The 17,686-nt window shown below is 37.0% G+C and overlaps 1 protein-coding gene across 6 annotated transcripts in view; it reads left to right on the top strand.

Annotated features, from left to right (window-relative positions):
* KMT2E (lysine methyltransferase 2E (inactive)) overlaps positions 1-17,686 on the top strand; it is a 69,461-nt gene that overhangs the window by 4,674 nt on the left and 47,101 nt on the right. For 2 of the 6 annotated variants that reach the window (XM_060778352.2, XM_060778346.2), the window contains exons 2-4: positions 13,527-13,711; positions 14,620-14,734; positions 16,705-16,934. In XM_060778352.2, coding sequence (XP_060634335.2) covers positions 13,641-13,711; positions 14,620-14,734; positions 16,705-16,934 — 416 coding nt within the window. In that variant the 5' untranslated portion in view covers positions 13,527-13,640. Of the gene's footprint in view, positions 1-1,367; positions 1,420-8,653; positions 8,738-10,907; positions 10,949-13,526; positions 13,712-14,619; positions 14,735-16,704; positions 16,935-17,686 lie in introns of all 6 variants that reach the window. The other 4 variants (XM_060778347.2, XM_060778348.2, XM_060778350.2 and 1 more) reach the window with 4 other exon arrangements.

Raw genomic sequence — 17,686 nt, 5'->3', positions numbered from 1 at the left:
TCTAATTTGACAGTGATTCTCTAATTTGAACATGGATAAAAACAAGCTTTCATAATGTAAGTAACAACAGAGGAACTTGTAAAAATCTAGTTTTGATATTTATTTTCAAAATTAATTGTAACGCTGAACAGTAGAGCAGTAGATTAAACTGAACAAAGACAGAATTCATTTGTGTCTCTAAACAAGGGTGGATAGAAGGTAGGAACTACTGGTAGATATCTAGGTTCTTATTGATAAGACTGACAAGGGTTTCCAATTCCCTTGATATTCACTGAAGTTTGGTTCCACCACCCTCCCCCATGGATACCAAAATCTATGGGTGCCCAAGTCCATTATATACAATACTGTATGTAAAATGAAGAAATCAAACTGTTCTTTTTGTTCTGTTTTGTTTGGGGGTTTTTTTGGTAATATTTTTGAGCTGTGGATTATTGCATCTGTGGATACAGAATCTCTGGATACAGAGGACTGCCTGTAATTGACAAGGGCAGCAGTGATGTGCCCTCACCCCAACCTGATTAAACTGAGAAAATCTGGTAGGAATAGAGGACTGTCTTTGTGCTCGTGGATGAATTATAACCTCAGATTTGATATTTAAAATATTTGAGGGGAGAGTTAGGATGTGCCCAGAAGTGCTCTTATTTGTTCAGGATATATTTCAAGCCTTTAGAGCTCAGGATTCTAGCAAATGCACTTGTAGAAATAGAAGTTTGATGTTCACCTACAACTCTAGAGGAGTTGTAAAAGGCTTAAGGCCTAAATCCAACTCCTAGTATCAACTAGAGCAACTGTTGACTGATAAGCTAGCAACTTACATAAGTTCCTCTAAGGCAATAGGTCTGATCTGGTTGAGTGTAGCAGTTTCAAGTTCATCCCAAATCTCCACCACACTACATTAATTATTGTACATTGGGGGGAAAATTATGGTTGGTTGATCCAAAGGCTTCATTCTGCCCACAAAAGGAGTTTCTGCTCTCAGAACAGTTATGTGAGTGGAAGGGCTCTTTCTGTGAGCAAAATAAATAAGGCCTATGGGTCCAGCCCATGAATTTAAGAGAGAGCTGCTACATGCTGTTGATCCTTGAGATTTTCACCAAGACAAATAGAAATCCTGTGATAATAGAGAGCAATTGACAACAATCTGTTTGAATGTTATATCCCTAGAATATAATAGCAAATTATTCCTTAAATTATTGAATGCCTGGCCCAAATGCTAAATTTTAATTAATATGTGATGGTAGACAGAGGTTTTCTGCTAGTAAATTGCACGTGGAACGTTCTGAACTTCAAACCAGCATGTGGTATAAGATAGAAATTTTATAGTATTATATATGATTCTTACAGTTTGCTATTGCTTCTTCTTACAGTGCTTTGTAACCTGAGGGGAAAATACATGCACGCTTAACTTTTTAAGATAAAGTGAGTAGTCCTTTTGTCATTCAGTTACATTTTGCTTTACCTGGTTTTAGAATTGTGGATACCTTTATTGAAGTTATTCCTGAACATTTTGGTACCAGTGATTAGGAAGTGCTACCTTAAGCAGTAAATATCCCCAGAGCCATATTTAGAGCTTGGCTTGTTCACTTTAGATTGTGATATTTGAAAGATTTTTTGTGTATGTGTAATGTACTGTGTGCATTCATGTCATTAAATGAAATATTCTATCATTCTAGAACTAAAATGAGTGTTATTTAAATTGGGGAAACCGTTCCCTTCTTTATAAGTAAGTGTAAGGAAAAATGGTTAACTTCATGTGTTTTTTTATAGTTGAAATAACTATAAATTATTTCCATGAGGTTAAAACATTTTAACTACAATAGTGTAAACTTTTCGATATCTCTAGTGAAATTAGTGAATACTGTATTCTTTACCATTTTCCTTTGGGAACATTAAAAGATTACTGGACAATTCAATGTCTCCTTCTTCTAGTATAGAATATGTACATATTTTAATGGAGAAAGGAAAGTCGTTGTCATGTCCAAAATAATATCCCTGTTTGTTGCTACTGCACAACAGTAATGCTGTATTTGGCTTTAACTGCCATAGCAACATCCAGTGGAATCCCGGGGTTTGTAATTGAGTGAGTCACTCAAGATTTCTGCCTGAAGTCTACATACCTTTCCCTAAACTACAACTCTTAGTGTTTCTTAGGATATTCTGTGAATTTTTGAAGTGTACCATCTTAAATGTATTTCAGTACCAGGATAGACGTTGTATATCATCTGGCCTGTGGTATTGTTACTTTACAGATGGGGAAATGAATGGGAACTATTGTTGGGAGTTATCTTGCATGCATTTTGCCCTTCATGTCAATAATTGATTAATCATTGCATCTAGGCTCTGAATTTCTAGAAAGCTATAGTTGGCTAAAGAATTGCAAGGGTGAGTATTGTGGCAAACACCTTTAGGTCCAACACATGAGCATGAGCTTTTGTGGACTAAATTCTATGAAATTCCTTAGATTTACTGATCATACGCTAAAATTGTATTAAAGGTGCCAAAGGCATCTTTGTGCCATTCCTTCTTGATACTGAAACATAGTTATATGGCAGGTACATTAAAAGTGCAACCAGAATTATGTAAATTGAACTTACTTTGTACTACTTCTCTTCCTTTTGGAATGTTGATTTTCAAATCATTAAAAAAAAACCTGGAATTGAGACTGTTAGAAAGGAGAAGGGAATGCTATCGAAAAGTGGGGTTAGATTAAAGGGGCAGAGAATAGTAACTATGCAATCTTGGTAGCTGTCCTGGAGTGTCTTGTTCATTACAGCTAAGAGGTTCACAAAATCCATTTCTAATTTTCTAACATAGAGATACATCCAGCACATTGAGCAGTTACCAACATATTTTTTCCTGAAGAAAGTGAGAATTCTTACCTGATTTTGCTTCAGAAACCCAATCTCTACATTTACATGTGGTAAAATGCAACCCCAAAACTGCATTGCTCTGGCAGATCCTCAAGCTTTTCTGTATGCAAAACAAATGCCTATTATTTTGAAACTGACAGCTGTTACTTCTTTAAATATCTCAACCGTGTCCTAGAAGTAGAATTGAGCTAAATTATATTAAGGTGTTTTAAATGCCTTTACTATTGAGGGGGGGGGGGGTTCAGTTTTCCTCTTTTAACTATTCATTTCACTCAGCAGTATTATTGTCATGTAGACAAGTCATTGTATTTGTGTACACTTCATAAGAAATCCATCCTTCTGTCCTTTGACTTTACAGTCAGAATCATTAAATGCATAGATCAAGTTAGAAGATATACACACACAAGCGTGCACACACACTGTATGCCTGTTTCTTTGCTTTTCATGTCTTCCCCAGTTAGTTTCTATGGTGTTCTGTGTTGGGAATAAGAAATTGCCAATCTTTTTTTAATAGGTTGATCAAGGCGTAGGGTTCCATTGAGATGCAACAGAGGATTTGAATTGTAATGTTGTACTCCAGATAAAGATACCCTTAATGATAAGAAAGTCATCTAAAAAAGTTGCCCTGAGTAAATACACTGGTTTGACTCTTTACATTGCTATAACAGCTTATAAAACCAAGGGAAGTGACGGCCTGATCACAGTTGTGCTATGGCCCTGCTTTGCAGAGCTAGGATCAGTTACTATAGCTTCCAACCTAGAAAGATCAGGTGACGCTAGGAGCCAATAGGATGGGAATCTGGCCTGAGAAATCTGCACATTCTGGCTTGATTCCTAATCAGAGCAGCTCTTTGCACCTGCCTCGAGACTGGAGTTTCCTATTGAATAATAGGCAGGGATGATAGGAGACATATATCATGAAGGGATACAGAGGATAAAGACATTAAAATGTGCCTTTGTTGATTTAATATTTTACTGTGACAGACAATACATAGATTTTTTTACTGCAGATATCTGACTGTAAATGTGAACATGTTGTTATACCTAATAATCCAAAACATCAAGAAAGAAGAAATGACAAAAATGATGCAAAGTGCAAATGATCAGAAGGCGGAGAATTTTAAACATAAAAATTGATTGCTATTGGATGTTATTAAAGCAAATGGGGAAATGGCGTTATGGGGACAGAATAAAACCAATTTACAAACTGAATAAGACTCCTATTCAACAAATATGTAAAATAGATCTACAAATATATTTTTTATTCATGCAGTCTATATGTTGAGGAAGAAGAAAACTGAAGAGGCATGGTATAATTACACACAATTGTATTTGCGATCATCAAAATAAATATCTAGTAAATTAATAAGAAAAAGTGAGACCAGTTCATTTAAGTTTTCACAGGAGAGAAAAAAGGAATGTGATAGCACCTTTTCAGACTACAGTAATTCAGACTACAGTCATGGATATAAATCTTCTTTAGATGCAGTACAGAATATTAAAGGTAGAAAGTGTATTTGTGCAGTTCTGGAATAGGATGTAATAGGATCCTGAAAGATGCAGACCTTTCTCCTTGCCCTTAATTTTCAGACGAATCAGCAAGAAGATATAGCAGGTATTTCAGATCTTTAAAGATCTTTTAGAAAGTTGCAATTAATTTTATTTGTCTAGTCTTACTATAGAGGGCTACAGAGTTGGTTGTTTTGATATGCTTTTTGCATCCAGAATTTTTATTATCCTAACCATTCTATTTTATTATTCTAGACAATCAGAGGAAGGTAAAAGACAAGCCCCTCTAAACAAATCTTGCCAAGAAAATTGTGATAGATTCACTTCAGCTTGAAACAGCTTAAATGCACACAACAACACAGCCCTTCTATTTAACCTTTTGTTGTTGTTGAATCTCCCCTTTCACTTTGAGGAAAAAAGAGCAAAACTTTCTTACCAAAGAGAGTTGGTGGGTAGTGGCATGCATGCATGTGATATTGTGTATTGAAGGGATGTATTGTACTAGTGGTATCGTAAACCGTATATAGAGGCTTGATAAATAGTAGTACTAGAAGGCTGTTAACAGGTAATAATCTACATCTGAAACTTTTGTTGTCCTACACTAATTCTATAATGCTTCGGAATTCTTCAGTTCCATAAAAGTTTGAAATTTTATTCTCATTAGCACAGTTGTTCATGCAGAGAATAAGATCATTTGAAACATGGCTTCAAACTACAAGAAAGGCAATTCCATCTGAACATTAGGAGGAACTTCCTGTCTGTGAGAGCTGTTCAGCAGTGGAACTCTCTGCCCCAGAGTGTAGTGGAGGCTCCTTCTTTGGAAGCTTTTAAACAGAGGCTGGATGACCATCTGTCGGGGTGCTTTGAATGCAATTTTCCTGCTTCTTGGCAGGAGCCCCTGGTGGCGCAGAGGGTTAAAGCACTGAGCTGCTGAGCTTGTTGATCGAAAGGTCGCAGGTTCGATTCCGGGGAGTGGTGTGAGCTTCCACTGTCAGCCCTAGCTTCTGCCAACCTATCAGTTCGAAAACATGCAAATGTGAGTAGATCAATAGGTACCGCTCCGGCGGGAAGGTAACTTTGCTCCATGCAGTCATGCCAGCCACATTACCTTGGAGGTGTCTACGGACAACGCTGGCTCTTCGGCTTAGAAATGGAGATGAGCACCACACCCCAGAGTCAGACATGACTGGACTTAATGTCAGGGGACTGCCTTTACCTTTTACCTGGCAGGGGGTTGGACGGGATGGCCCATGAGGTCTTTTCCAACTCTATGATTCTATATGTAGAAAGACTTCCTTGAAGTTTAAAGCCTGGAAACTATTTCAGAACTTAATCTTTCTACATTCTGTAGTATATTGAATGCTTGAGATATTAGCAATTTCAGAATCTGAATGTGTTTTTGGAATGAGCATGAACTTAGGTTAAAGATAGACTAGATTTTTTGTTCAACTTCGTAAGTTTACGTGGAATCAGCAGAATCAGAATCTAAGGATTCTTGTATTTGTTTTGGTTTTAATTGGCACTATCAAGTATTACACAGGAAATGGTTGGAACTAAGCTAGGGATTCCTTGTGATCTGCACTTGAACTTGCTAGGCTTGTTACTAAGGAACACTAAACAATTGTACAGGGGCTGTGGCAAGGCTTTGGGTTGTGCATTTCCCTTTTTCTGTTTACCACATGCCAAATAACAAACTTCTGTTTTCTTCCTGATTTTCTAAATTTTGATTTATTTTTGTTGTGATAATTTTAAACCAATCAGTTTCAGACAATGGTTGTTTGTTGTTTAATTATATTTTAAACAAATGGGTTCTTAGTGTTCTGAGGTTCAAGAAAATTCTATTTAGTTTAGAAGCTGAAGTGGATACTCCTCTTTGACTGTTATTTTGGAACTGTAGTATAAGAATTTATTCAAAGCCACTATGTTGTAGTGGTTTGAGTAAATAAGGTTTGAAACCATGGAAACCTACTAGTGACATTGAGCCAGTCACATTCTCTCATCCTCCTAGATAGGCAATAATCCCTTCTGAACAAATTCTGCAAAGAAAGCCCCATGATAGCGTGAGTGTGGTCACTATAGGTTAGGAAATACTTCAAGGCATACAACAACCACAAATGCCTCCTAGAATGCTAGGATATCACATTTGGAAGTTTTACAGACAAACATAATGCAAGAAAGAATACATGCAGAGAGAAAAGGTGATGGTTTAGATCAGGAAATTTAATTTTCAGCATTCAGAATGGTATAAGAAGCTTCATTATTAAGACGTCACATGTTGGGTCCCTCCCCCATTCCTATGAATGATTTCAAACTAAATGGCATTGATAAAGTGGGGTGGGTGGAAGAAAGAGCTCATGGCTGCATTCGGATATATACTATATATGGTGGCTTTCATGATGAAGAATGAATGGCTTCTAGCTATCTTATAAGCTGCCTCGTAATCAGTGATGCAATTGGTGTGTACTTTACCTGGTATTGCCTGGTTATCTCCCATCAAAATACTAAACAGACAAACCTTTGCTGGTTTCCAAAATCAGAGCTGATGTAATATGTGCAGGGTAATTTGGTGTCTTGAGGAGAAGAGTTAAAATTTAAATACTGTATTTTGTTCTTACCAAAGTTTGTTCAAACAGACCAAGATCAATCCCTGGGTTTTTTCTAGCTGTGGTTAGAACAAAACAGTTTCACAACTTTGTGTGGGAGAATTGCAGTATCTCTTAAAGTGAAAGAATAAGCTTTGACTCCCCCCCCCCCCTTTCTAGTATCAAAAAGAGGAAGGTGATCATATGAAGCCAAATCCTATTAATTGCTGTTACATATAAATTGACAAAATAGTAGCTTGTACTGCTTCTTTAAACCACGATTGGAAACCGTGGTTTGATAGTTCAAGTTATACTTCAACAGGTAAAATAACAGTAAGCTTATTTAAAGCTTAATATAAGATAATAGTTATGTTGATAGAGTATGGGACTTCTGTCAGTATTAACTATGAACACTGGCAATTAGCAGAATAATACTATTTTAAAGTACAGTTTTACAGTGTGCATGATGTAGAATTGTACTAGGTAAAGTCCAACTCTGCACAAGCTCAACTGATCAAAAGTCCTACTCCTGAATATGTAGGCTATATAGGCATTCAAACATCCCGAAAACATCTGGTCCTAGGTCTTTCAGATAAGAGAGACTCAACCTACTGTTATGTTGGTTTGCAATCATCAATTTTTTGGGGGACTATTATGAAGGGAAATAATTTTGCAGCTACGGGGCTTCCCTTAGCCAGGTTGAGGGAAACCTTGTAGCTGCAAAGCTTCCTGTGGAAGAGGTACGAGGCTCCTTTTGGTTACTGCCAGCCGAGGCAGGCCCCAGAGCTCTTGCCAATAGACATGCAGGTGGGTGAAGGCTCATTTGCCTCTCCCTGCAAAGCTAGGGAGAGTTGCCTTGGCCGAGGCAAGCCTCTGTCAACTGCAGTTGTGACTATTGTGTGAGGAAAAATGGCATATAATGTTTTATGAGGGTTTTATAGGATTAAGCCATCAGTTTGATGAAGTAACTTCTGACTGTAGAAGATACAGTGAAAATATTTATTTAGTACATTTGTACTCTGTCCTTCTCACCCCCAAGGGAGGACTCAGGGCGGCTTCACAACAGGCACTTGTTCAGTGTCATCCGCATTCATAAAAATATTTTAAAAATTATAAAAATATTCATAAAAATAGCCTTTTCTGCATCTGTTAGTGATAGGGATGCTAAATTCCACAAGGAGACTGCTACTTAAAAATATTGAATATTGCAGCTTCTTCACTGCTCTTGCAGATCATTCTTTTGCCCCTTTTCTGCATTGCTTCCAGTAATGCAGACTGATCTTTTTCTATACTGGATTAAGGGGAAATGTATGGGATTTTTGCCTAGCAATGTCTCCACATCCTTTATCACTTCCAGCTGCATGTCCTTTCCCATTTGAATGCTTCTCCTTACCTTCCTTCTATATTTTATGTTGCTTGATACAAAGAAGCCTCTGTCTCCTGCCTTGGCTCACTGCCTTATACTAACTACGATACTGGCCCATAAGAAAAATTAGTTCCAAACCCACATGTTAATATTTACTATATATTAAATGCCAGTATGAAATATCCTTCGTTGTTTCTTTCTTTGATATGTTTGGGTTGACTATGAAAACATGCCAGAATTGGAAGAGTTATTATGTATGGCCTAGTTTAAATCTTTTAGAGTTATTTGATATAACAACATGGTTATGGGATGCCTATTGCTTTCAGGTAATAAAGATGAGTTACTGCAATTGGTTGAACAACTTCATCCAGACAGTAGTAATGAATGGATCAGCATCAAAATGGAAAGAGGTATCAAGTGGATTCCATAGGGATCAGTTCTCAACACAGTGTCTCGTGACTTAGATGGACAATTGGACCATAACTATTAACAAATTGAATTAGAAAATTTCACTGTGCCCACAGTAAATTGGCTAACAATACTATTTTAAATGGTGCTTACAGAAATCTAGTGTATAGCATTTAATAATTGGGACTGACTGTCCTTAGGTTTACTTGATGTGTCACGAGGTTTGAATCATGAAAAATCTTGGAGATGAGGATCTGTTTTTTCTCTCTACCTTTTTCCCAGGGGTGCTAGTGAATATAGATTGCTTTGTTAGCAAATATGCAGTCTCATTAATACAGCGATGTAGTTGCTGATTTACTCATGGAAAACGACAATATTTTTTTCTGGCAGGTACCTGTCGGATGAACTACTCAGGCTTCCCTGAGAACATTGATCCATGAAGGCATGCATATTTCTGTGGTGTGCGAGACCATATTAACATTTGGATGCATTGAAGTGCAAAATCTGTCTTAAATATATTTAGCTACATTAGTACAGTTGAAGCTGCATATATGTTGTGCTATTCTAAATGAAAAAAAATGGAGGTTTAGTTTTTGGGTGTTTTTTTTATAGTACTGTGTGGGTAGTTTTCAAGCCAAACCAGATTTTAGCCATAATTATATTAATTTTCCTTGCATTTCATAGTCATATTGTGCCATTAAATGTAGAAACTGAAAATTAAAAAGCATATGGGGAGCTACATCTTTAAAAACCCTAGGAATTTATTAAAAATCACACGGCTTAATTCAGATTTAGTATCATATCATCATAGAGCTAGAAGAGACCACAAAGGCCATCCAGTCCAACCTCCTGCCATGCAGGAACACACAATAAAATCACCCTTGTCAGATGGCCACACAGCCTCTGCTTAAATACCTCCAGAGAAGGAGACTCTATCAAGCTTCATGACAGTGTATTCCACTGCCGAACAGTTCTTACCAACAGGAAATTCTTCCTAATGTCTAGGTAGAATCTTTTTTCCTGCAATTTGAATCTATTGCTTTGTGTCCTAGTCTCTAGAGCAGCAGAAAACAAGTCTCCCCCATCCCCTCAGCATGACAGCCTTTCGAATACATATTTAAACATGCATATTCTGTTTCCTCTCAGCCTTCTTTTCTCTAAACTAAACATTCCCAGCTCCCTCAACTGTTCCTCGTAGGGCTTGGCTTCCAAACCTTTGATCTTTGGACATTCTAGCCTATCATTATCCTTGAATTCTGGTGTCCAAAACTGGACACAGTATTCCAGGTGAGATATAACCAAAAGCAGAGCAGAGTGAGACTATTATAATAAAATAATAATTAACTTTATTTATAACATGCCACCATCTCCCCAAAGGGGACTTGGGGTGGCTAACATGAGGCCAAGCCCAAAAATAATACAACATAATTATACACAAAACAACAAAAAATACATCAAACAAAATATATAAAATAACAAATAAACAGTATCAAATAGCATAGTAAAATCAAACATAAGAGCGGGACAGATGTATGACATAAAATGTTAAAACCCTGGGTGCAATAGGGATAAAAGTGTATTTATAAGAGAGGAGCCCAAGAGGAGGAGCAGTGGGGTTTAGCCTTTATAAAGGACAGGGGAGAGGAGCTACTTTATCATAAGGGCAGTTTTAGATGGGAACAAACAATGGATTGAGTGGTCACTCTCCGAAGGCAGAATGACCTTGAAAGCTGCTAGGGTAGGGGCACTATAATCCTATTGATGCAGCCTAGAATCACATTGGGTTTTTTAACTGCTACTTCACACTATTGACTCATGTTCAGCTTCTACCAAGTCTTCTAGATCCCTTTCATATTTACTGTTTTCAAGTCAGGTGTTAACCCATCCTACATCTGTGCACATCATTTTTATTGCCTAAGTGCAGTACTGTACATTTCTCCACATTGAAATTCATTTTGCCATTTAGTCATGATTAGAATAGACCTATTGAATGTAGTAAATATTAAACGAGATACAACGATCTTTCCTCTTTGATTTAGTGGGACTTGTGTAAGTTTGACTAAAACTGGAACCAATCATTATCTTTAAAGCAATAACCTTGTTGTAATAGATAAACACTTCTGAAATAATTAGTCTCCTTTTCAGATGATTTTCTCTGCATTTTTCTGACAGATGTGTCAGTTTCATTCCTGCTGAGGCAGTCAGAAAAGATGGTAAGCAATGAAATAGTTCAGACACATTAGGTGTACTTACCTTTCCTTTTACATACACATTTTACAATTTCAGAATCGTTTCTATATTGGGAGGGGATACAGTGAATTTAAATCCTTAATACCACATTACTGAAGCATTGTTGATTGGACCTTAATGTAGCTTGATTTACAAAAAGTCTTAACAGAAGATAAATTCATAGAATTTTTTTAAAAAAACTTTGGTCCCAAATGAGACTGCAAGCAATAGAACTTTCTGTGCTACAATTGTGGTTGGTCTTATTGAAGATCTGTGGCGTTTTCTCTAAAGAATACAGTATTTACTCGACTATAATGTGCCATCGAATGTAATTTTGAAGGTGCACATTACAAAGAAAATGCTGTCAAATGTGCCCAACCATGTAAGCAGGGTTGCGTATGGGAAGCAGGCCGTGGAATGACTGCCACGCAAGTGGAAGCCATGCCCCTTTGCCAGCCTCACGTAGTTTCCAACTGGCCTCATTCTTGAGGCTTTGAAAACTTCCAGCTCAGTTTGAAGGCCTTATGAATGAGGCCATCAAATCTAATTCACACCTCAATTTTGGTGAAGTAATTTAGCCAAAAAGTGAGGATAAGACTAGAGTAAATATGATAAATTTGAAAAGGGAGAACAACTACATCCAAAGCTCAAGTTGTAAATTCTTACAAACGGATCCCTATACAGGCTGTGTTTGGAGGAGGTAAATCTGTACAAGTTGTTTTATGACTCCTCCTAAAAACAGCTGGCTTGTTTCACATAGGAAAATGCCTGAGGCATGAATGTATATAAAACATTATTAAACAAACATATAAGTAGAGTAGTATACATTAAAAAGCAAAACCTTTTAGTTCAAGAACTTGTGAAGAATGCACACACAACTAGTACTGAAAATGAAAATGTATTCCAGATTTGTGTGACTAATGTTCTTTTTATTTATATCTAATTGTAAACTCACATTCTCTAAACTCTAGGCTTTTAAAAGGTAGCATGTAGACTTTAAAGGACATAAGTGCAAACTAGTATCCATGAAGATGAAGCTAGGTAGATTACTCTAGAAAGATTGTTTAAGTAGCTTTTACATTGAACTTTCAGCCTTAATCGTTTTTAGGTTGCACACGATTTGTCCTTGAGAAGCATCCAAGGAGCACAAGATAGATCAGTCTTCCCTCTTTAAAGGTAGATTTGGTCTTGGGAAATGTGATCCCTTCTTCCAGAACTTCAAGGCCCTTACTTTTCCAATACTTGAGCTGCAAGGTCAAAAGAGGAAAAAGAGGTCCGATCAGGAGGAATAGTGGGGTTAATTGGGGAGAGGCTTTAGATTTACACACACACAAGCTATCTCAGTTCCAGAAGAGGAATATTGCAAAGAGGGAGTGTACTGAACATATGTTTAGCTCATATACTAAGGTTCTTGTTGAAAAAGAAATCAAAGAAAAGGAACACTATTTTCTTTAAAAATTGAGAAATAAAGGTGCTCTTTGTTCCCCTATACTGTGCTGGCATGAACCTTGGAAGGATTTGTCTAAGTCAGTGGTTCTCAACGTATGGGTCCCCAGATGTTTTGGCCTTCAATTCCCAGAAATCCTAACAGCTGGTAAACTGGCTGGGAATTCTGGGAGTTGTAGGCCAAACACCTGGGGACCCACAGGTTGAGAACCTCTGGTCTAAGTGATTCCTATGCCTCCAGATATCACTGCTCCTGCCTTTAGGATTGCCCAGGCTTATCATAGTTCTCATTTAGCTGGGTGTGGGTTCCACTGAACTGAGTGTGACTATACTTTTGCATAAATGTCTATTTTGAATCAGGGATTGCTCTTTTTAGCTTAGGAGGCTGGATAGCATCTAAGCACTGACGTCATCCGTTAATTTCTGTGAGTTGGTAGGGGAGGGGAAGATTGAGCTACCAGATATAGGCACTACTCTGCTTAAAAGTAGTGTGAGAAATCCACTCCCTAATTGCTGTTAGGGAGGTGGTGCAGATGAGAAAGTTACTTCACAGGGTTGATGTAGGATGTCAATTGACCACCCTTAGTTTTAGGTCACCAAGTAGGAATTCTTCATCTGACATCATCTTACTAGGTTTTATGCTTGTATTCTACCTACTTGCTAAAGAAAGTTCACTAACACACAATTATCTCTCTCTAAAATATATGCTTGACCATACATGTGCACAAAATAAGCATTTATAAGTAAAGTCTGTGTGCACCATATTCATATCTTATTCTTTCTGTGGGCATTTTATAAATCGAACTAATCTGTTTATTTTTTAGATAAACTAAAGTAAATTAACGTATGTGTGTGTATTTATGTAAACAGAATATTGAAGCATGTTACATACTGAGGTGTGTAATGAGATTGAAAATCAAAACACTTAGAAGTAAGCATTTCCAAACCTAATGGGATGTACTCCTGAGTTGACATTTTGTAACTGTGGTATTAATCAGTTTTTCAGCCTTTAATAACTTTGTTTTCATACTATGAAGGATTAGGATTATTAAATTGTTTCAATGTGTTGCTGTAATATTGTAATAACAAGTTTTCTATTTTTTTTTTATTAAACAGAGTTTGTGGATGCACTTAGATGTTTGCAATGAGCACTGTGGCTGGCATGCCCCAGTGTTTTGGATACCAATGCATAGAACTCCATGGTAATCGAATTTATCAGAAACGAACGTCATGAGCATAGTGGTCCCGTTGGGGGTTGACACATCAGAAACTTCATATTTGGAAATGGCTGCAGGATCAGAGTAAGTGTTGAATAGTATCACTGCAAATTTGTAAAATTTGTTGATTTGTTTGTTGCTCTTGAGTTCACTGTCTGTTGCAAGTTTTCTAATGTCTGACTTGAATTATGTTTTAATATGCATTAAATTAAACTCATGAGTTATTTCTGGCAAAATCATTTTTTCAAATTATGTGGAATTTTAAAATAGATTTTCCTTTTATTATTATTATTCAAATATTACATTTTATTAGTGAAAAAAGAAAATTAAATTATTTTTTTCATTAAAATAGATTTTCAAATGCAGTTATCATTTATATTTACATCTTGAGCAAGTTTTAAATTAACAGGTATTTCCTTCAGTGCATAAACTCATATTCTACTACCTTTATATGTAAGACTGTTAGAGTTTAGAAAGTCCACTAGTAATTGGAAAATATTTTAAGATGAAATTCAGCATGCTGATTAAAGGGGAAAAGAGCCTCCTCATTAAGACATTTCCTTTCATAGGATTGTACAAAAAAGGGTGTTTTTAAAAAGCAGCTTCTTGAAATCCGAGGTGCTTTGCATATTCTACCGCTAGATGTCATTGGTGAGACTTACCAGGATTTCAGATTTTGCTAACAGCATATGGGCAAACTCCTACACCTCATATGTGTTCACAGAAACAATAAGTGTATTGGTATTAATATACTCCTGTATTATAATCAGTCAATTTTATGCAGATATGCTGTGTCGCAAAACACTTGTCTGTGTTGCTTGAATCGATAAATGTTTATTTAATATTTCGTAATACATACCACTGAAACTATTTAAAATATGTGGCTAAATTGACGTTTGTCAGAGATTTTCTTCAATAGCTTTCTTGAAACTATGAACTAGGGATGTGTTGTATGTGAAATGTTGACCTTTGCCTTTCTACTTGATTTTCAGACCTGAATCTGTAGAAGCTAGCCCTGTGGTAGTAGAAAAGTCAAACAGTTATCCACACCAGCTATATAACAGCAGCTCCCATCATTCACACAGTTACATTGGTCTACCCTATGCAGTAAGTTAAGATACTCACTTACGTTTCTTCAGTAATCAGAATGCTGCTTTATTAATTAGTTGCTCATTGTGGAAATTCACAACAGTAAGATCCAAAATCTTGACATCCTTGTCGAATAGAAAAGTTTCAATTTCTCATATTTTTCTTTTTTACAGTTGAATTTGTTGAACAAATCAGCATTTTTAAACTTGGTTTCTAAAGATATTTTACATTAAAGCATTCCCAGCTAAAGTGCTGCTCCATAGTAAATGTAATCCTATAGACTAACTGCAGTATCAGTTAAACCATCATATCTATTGATCAAGTAGTTACACACCAGATGTCTATCTTTGCTTATATTGATGAAGGAGCAGGAGTGCAGCATACTGCTGCTACTGGGTCTTGGATCTCTCAGCAACCTATGAGATGCTTTGCCGTGTGCTGTTGCCCTCACAAAGAGCATAATGTTTCATTTGTTCATCTGCTTGTAAAAGAGATTATGTGATTTTGTTGGGGTATTTCTGAGCCATATAACACAACCTCAATGCCATGTACAAAACAGCCATATTACATGCAGATTGCATGTTTAGCATAACTAGTATATCTTTCTGAATCAACCCTTAGTGTAGTGTCAGTGACATCTAATGGAATAATACTTTTCATATATAAATGATCAGCCTTTTTCTTCAAGGGAACCCGACATGTATAGTAATAGAAGTACAATCCAGTACTGCAGGATTCTGGCTTCTTTCCTAGCTAGGTGTAATCTCTTATCAATGTATTTTTGTCAACACTCCTGTTTAAATTCTACTCAGATTTCTCTGCTTTGTTACGTTATGATTGAAGAATGAGTGAGTATGTAGAGCTTTGATTAGCATCATGCCTAGTGAAGCTGAACAGTTTTCCTGGATGCTCATATTAGTGAGAAATAGATGCTTGCTTCATCAAATGCACGCAAAGTGAATACAGAAAAGTTAGTATGCAGTGAACAGTGGAAAACATTGTGATATAGGAGAAAATGACTTAAATGTACATGAAAACACTTATTGTTTACATTTAGTCATACTCGTACAGTCTCTTCTGAAAGTGTGTAGCAAGTTCCTGTGAATAAAGATTAAATTACTTTAGGTAGTATAACCAGTTGGAGCAACCCTGTTTAGTAACCACATGAGTAATCTCACTGGTTTTCTGGGTTTGATTCCATGTTTAGTGGTTTTCTAGACCAGGCTGTTCTGCCTAGACTCTTGGCTAATGTTCAGATGTAATCTAAATGAACAAATCCTTTCTAAATCCCCACTTAAGGAGACTTGCTTTTTAAAAGTCCACAAGAAAAGATTGTGTCAGTGTTTCTGTTCAGTGATCATCATATATCTGGAGTTTTGCACAGAAAAAAAATGGAAAATGTTTTTCAAAAACATGTACACATGGGGTGGGAATCCTCCAATTTGCAGGCCTAATCTGGACCAGAGAGATTCTTTATCCATCTTGTTGAAATCCATAACCAAGCACCTCCACTGAGGCCAACTAGAATAGGAATGCCTATTATCTCTGATCAGTGTTTGGAGACAGGACTGGAAATTACACACTGCGCTTCCTCCAATGGGAGGATGAATATCAAGGACGTTGTCTTCTCTGCACCCTTTCCCATTGACTGTGGTGCCAACTAAAGCGTTCCAGCGGGCGCTTCAAATAATAATAATAAAAAACTTTATTTCTATCCTGCCACCATCTCCCCGAAGGGACCCGGGGCGGCTTACAAGGCACTCCAGGGTGCACATATAACATACAAAAGGTAAAAAGGTACAAAAGTATAAAACATGTCACATAAAATTATAACAACAACCCAGGTGGTGCCAGAGACATGTCCCTTTTTTGATGTCCTTTAGACCATGGGTGACTCAAAAATCCAGCCCTCCCTTCCACAAAGATTCCCAGCCCCTATAGATATCAGAAGTTACAATGTGGAATCTTATATAAACATTATTTTTCAGGACCATAATTATGGTGCACGGCCTCCTCCAACACCTCCGGCGTCTCCTCCTCCATCAGTTCTTATAAGCAAGAATGAAATAGGCATATATACTACTCCACATTTTGATGAGACCTCCAGTGCTACTACTATCAGCACGTCTGAGGATGGAAGCTATGGAACTGATATAACCAGGTGCATTTGTGGATTTACGCACGATGATGGATATATGATCTGTTGTGACAAATGCAGGTAATGTAAACCCATATTTGCCCAAATTCTTTTTTTATTGTGTATTATTTATGCTAGATTTATTTGTTCCTAATAGCTCAAAACCATTACTATATTAGCAAACCAGGTTTAGGCCCATATCAGGCACGGCAGGGCATTAATCAAGTATGGACAAATGGAAGCCTTGGCATTTTGTCATTGTGATAGCTGTCATGGATGGACAAGGGAAACGACAGACCAACCAAACCAGCAAAGATTCTGCAAGTGAGGGATGATGCTGGGAAGGTCACAACGCAGAACTCATGTTAACCCTACAGAAGTGCAAGGGAGATGAATTGAGTGGTGAAGACCTAGACCAATTGTTGAACAATCCTTACCTGGTTCCTAGAGCCTGTGATGTTAATCTTATAGATAGAATGAAAGAGGCATCAGGTGATTACAGAGGTACATGGCATTATTTTAAGTGGCAACAGCAGTTTCCTAGGAAATGCTGTTAATATTAAGCTGTGGGTATTGCCAATAATTTTCCTTGGAATGTTATTTATTAAAGATTACAAAACTGCTTTGGGAATTCAAGGAGAGTTCAAGGAGCACTTTGTCAGGGAAACTTTGCCAGCTCAACAGGCAGATTTATGGTTTTCATGTGTATGCTGTAATGCACATGCAACCTTGGATTTGCCTTTTCTCTTAAAATTAGACAATTTGATGTGCACTTTATCAGGCAGTTGCGAATGTAGAGAATCTAATGTAGAGATGTTCAGCTAATTAAATGG

The sequence above is a fragment of the Anolis sagrei genome, chromosome 5 (assembly GCF_037176765.1).
Source record: "Anolis sagrei isolate rAnoSag1 chromosome 5, rAnoSag1.mat, whole genome shotgun sequence".
NCBI lineage: Eukaryota > Metazoa > Chordata > Lepidosauria > Squamata > Dactyloidae > Anolis > Anolis sagrei.
Note: the sequence above shows the minus strand (reverse complement) of the source record. Positions and strands in the feature narration are given on the sequence as shown.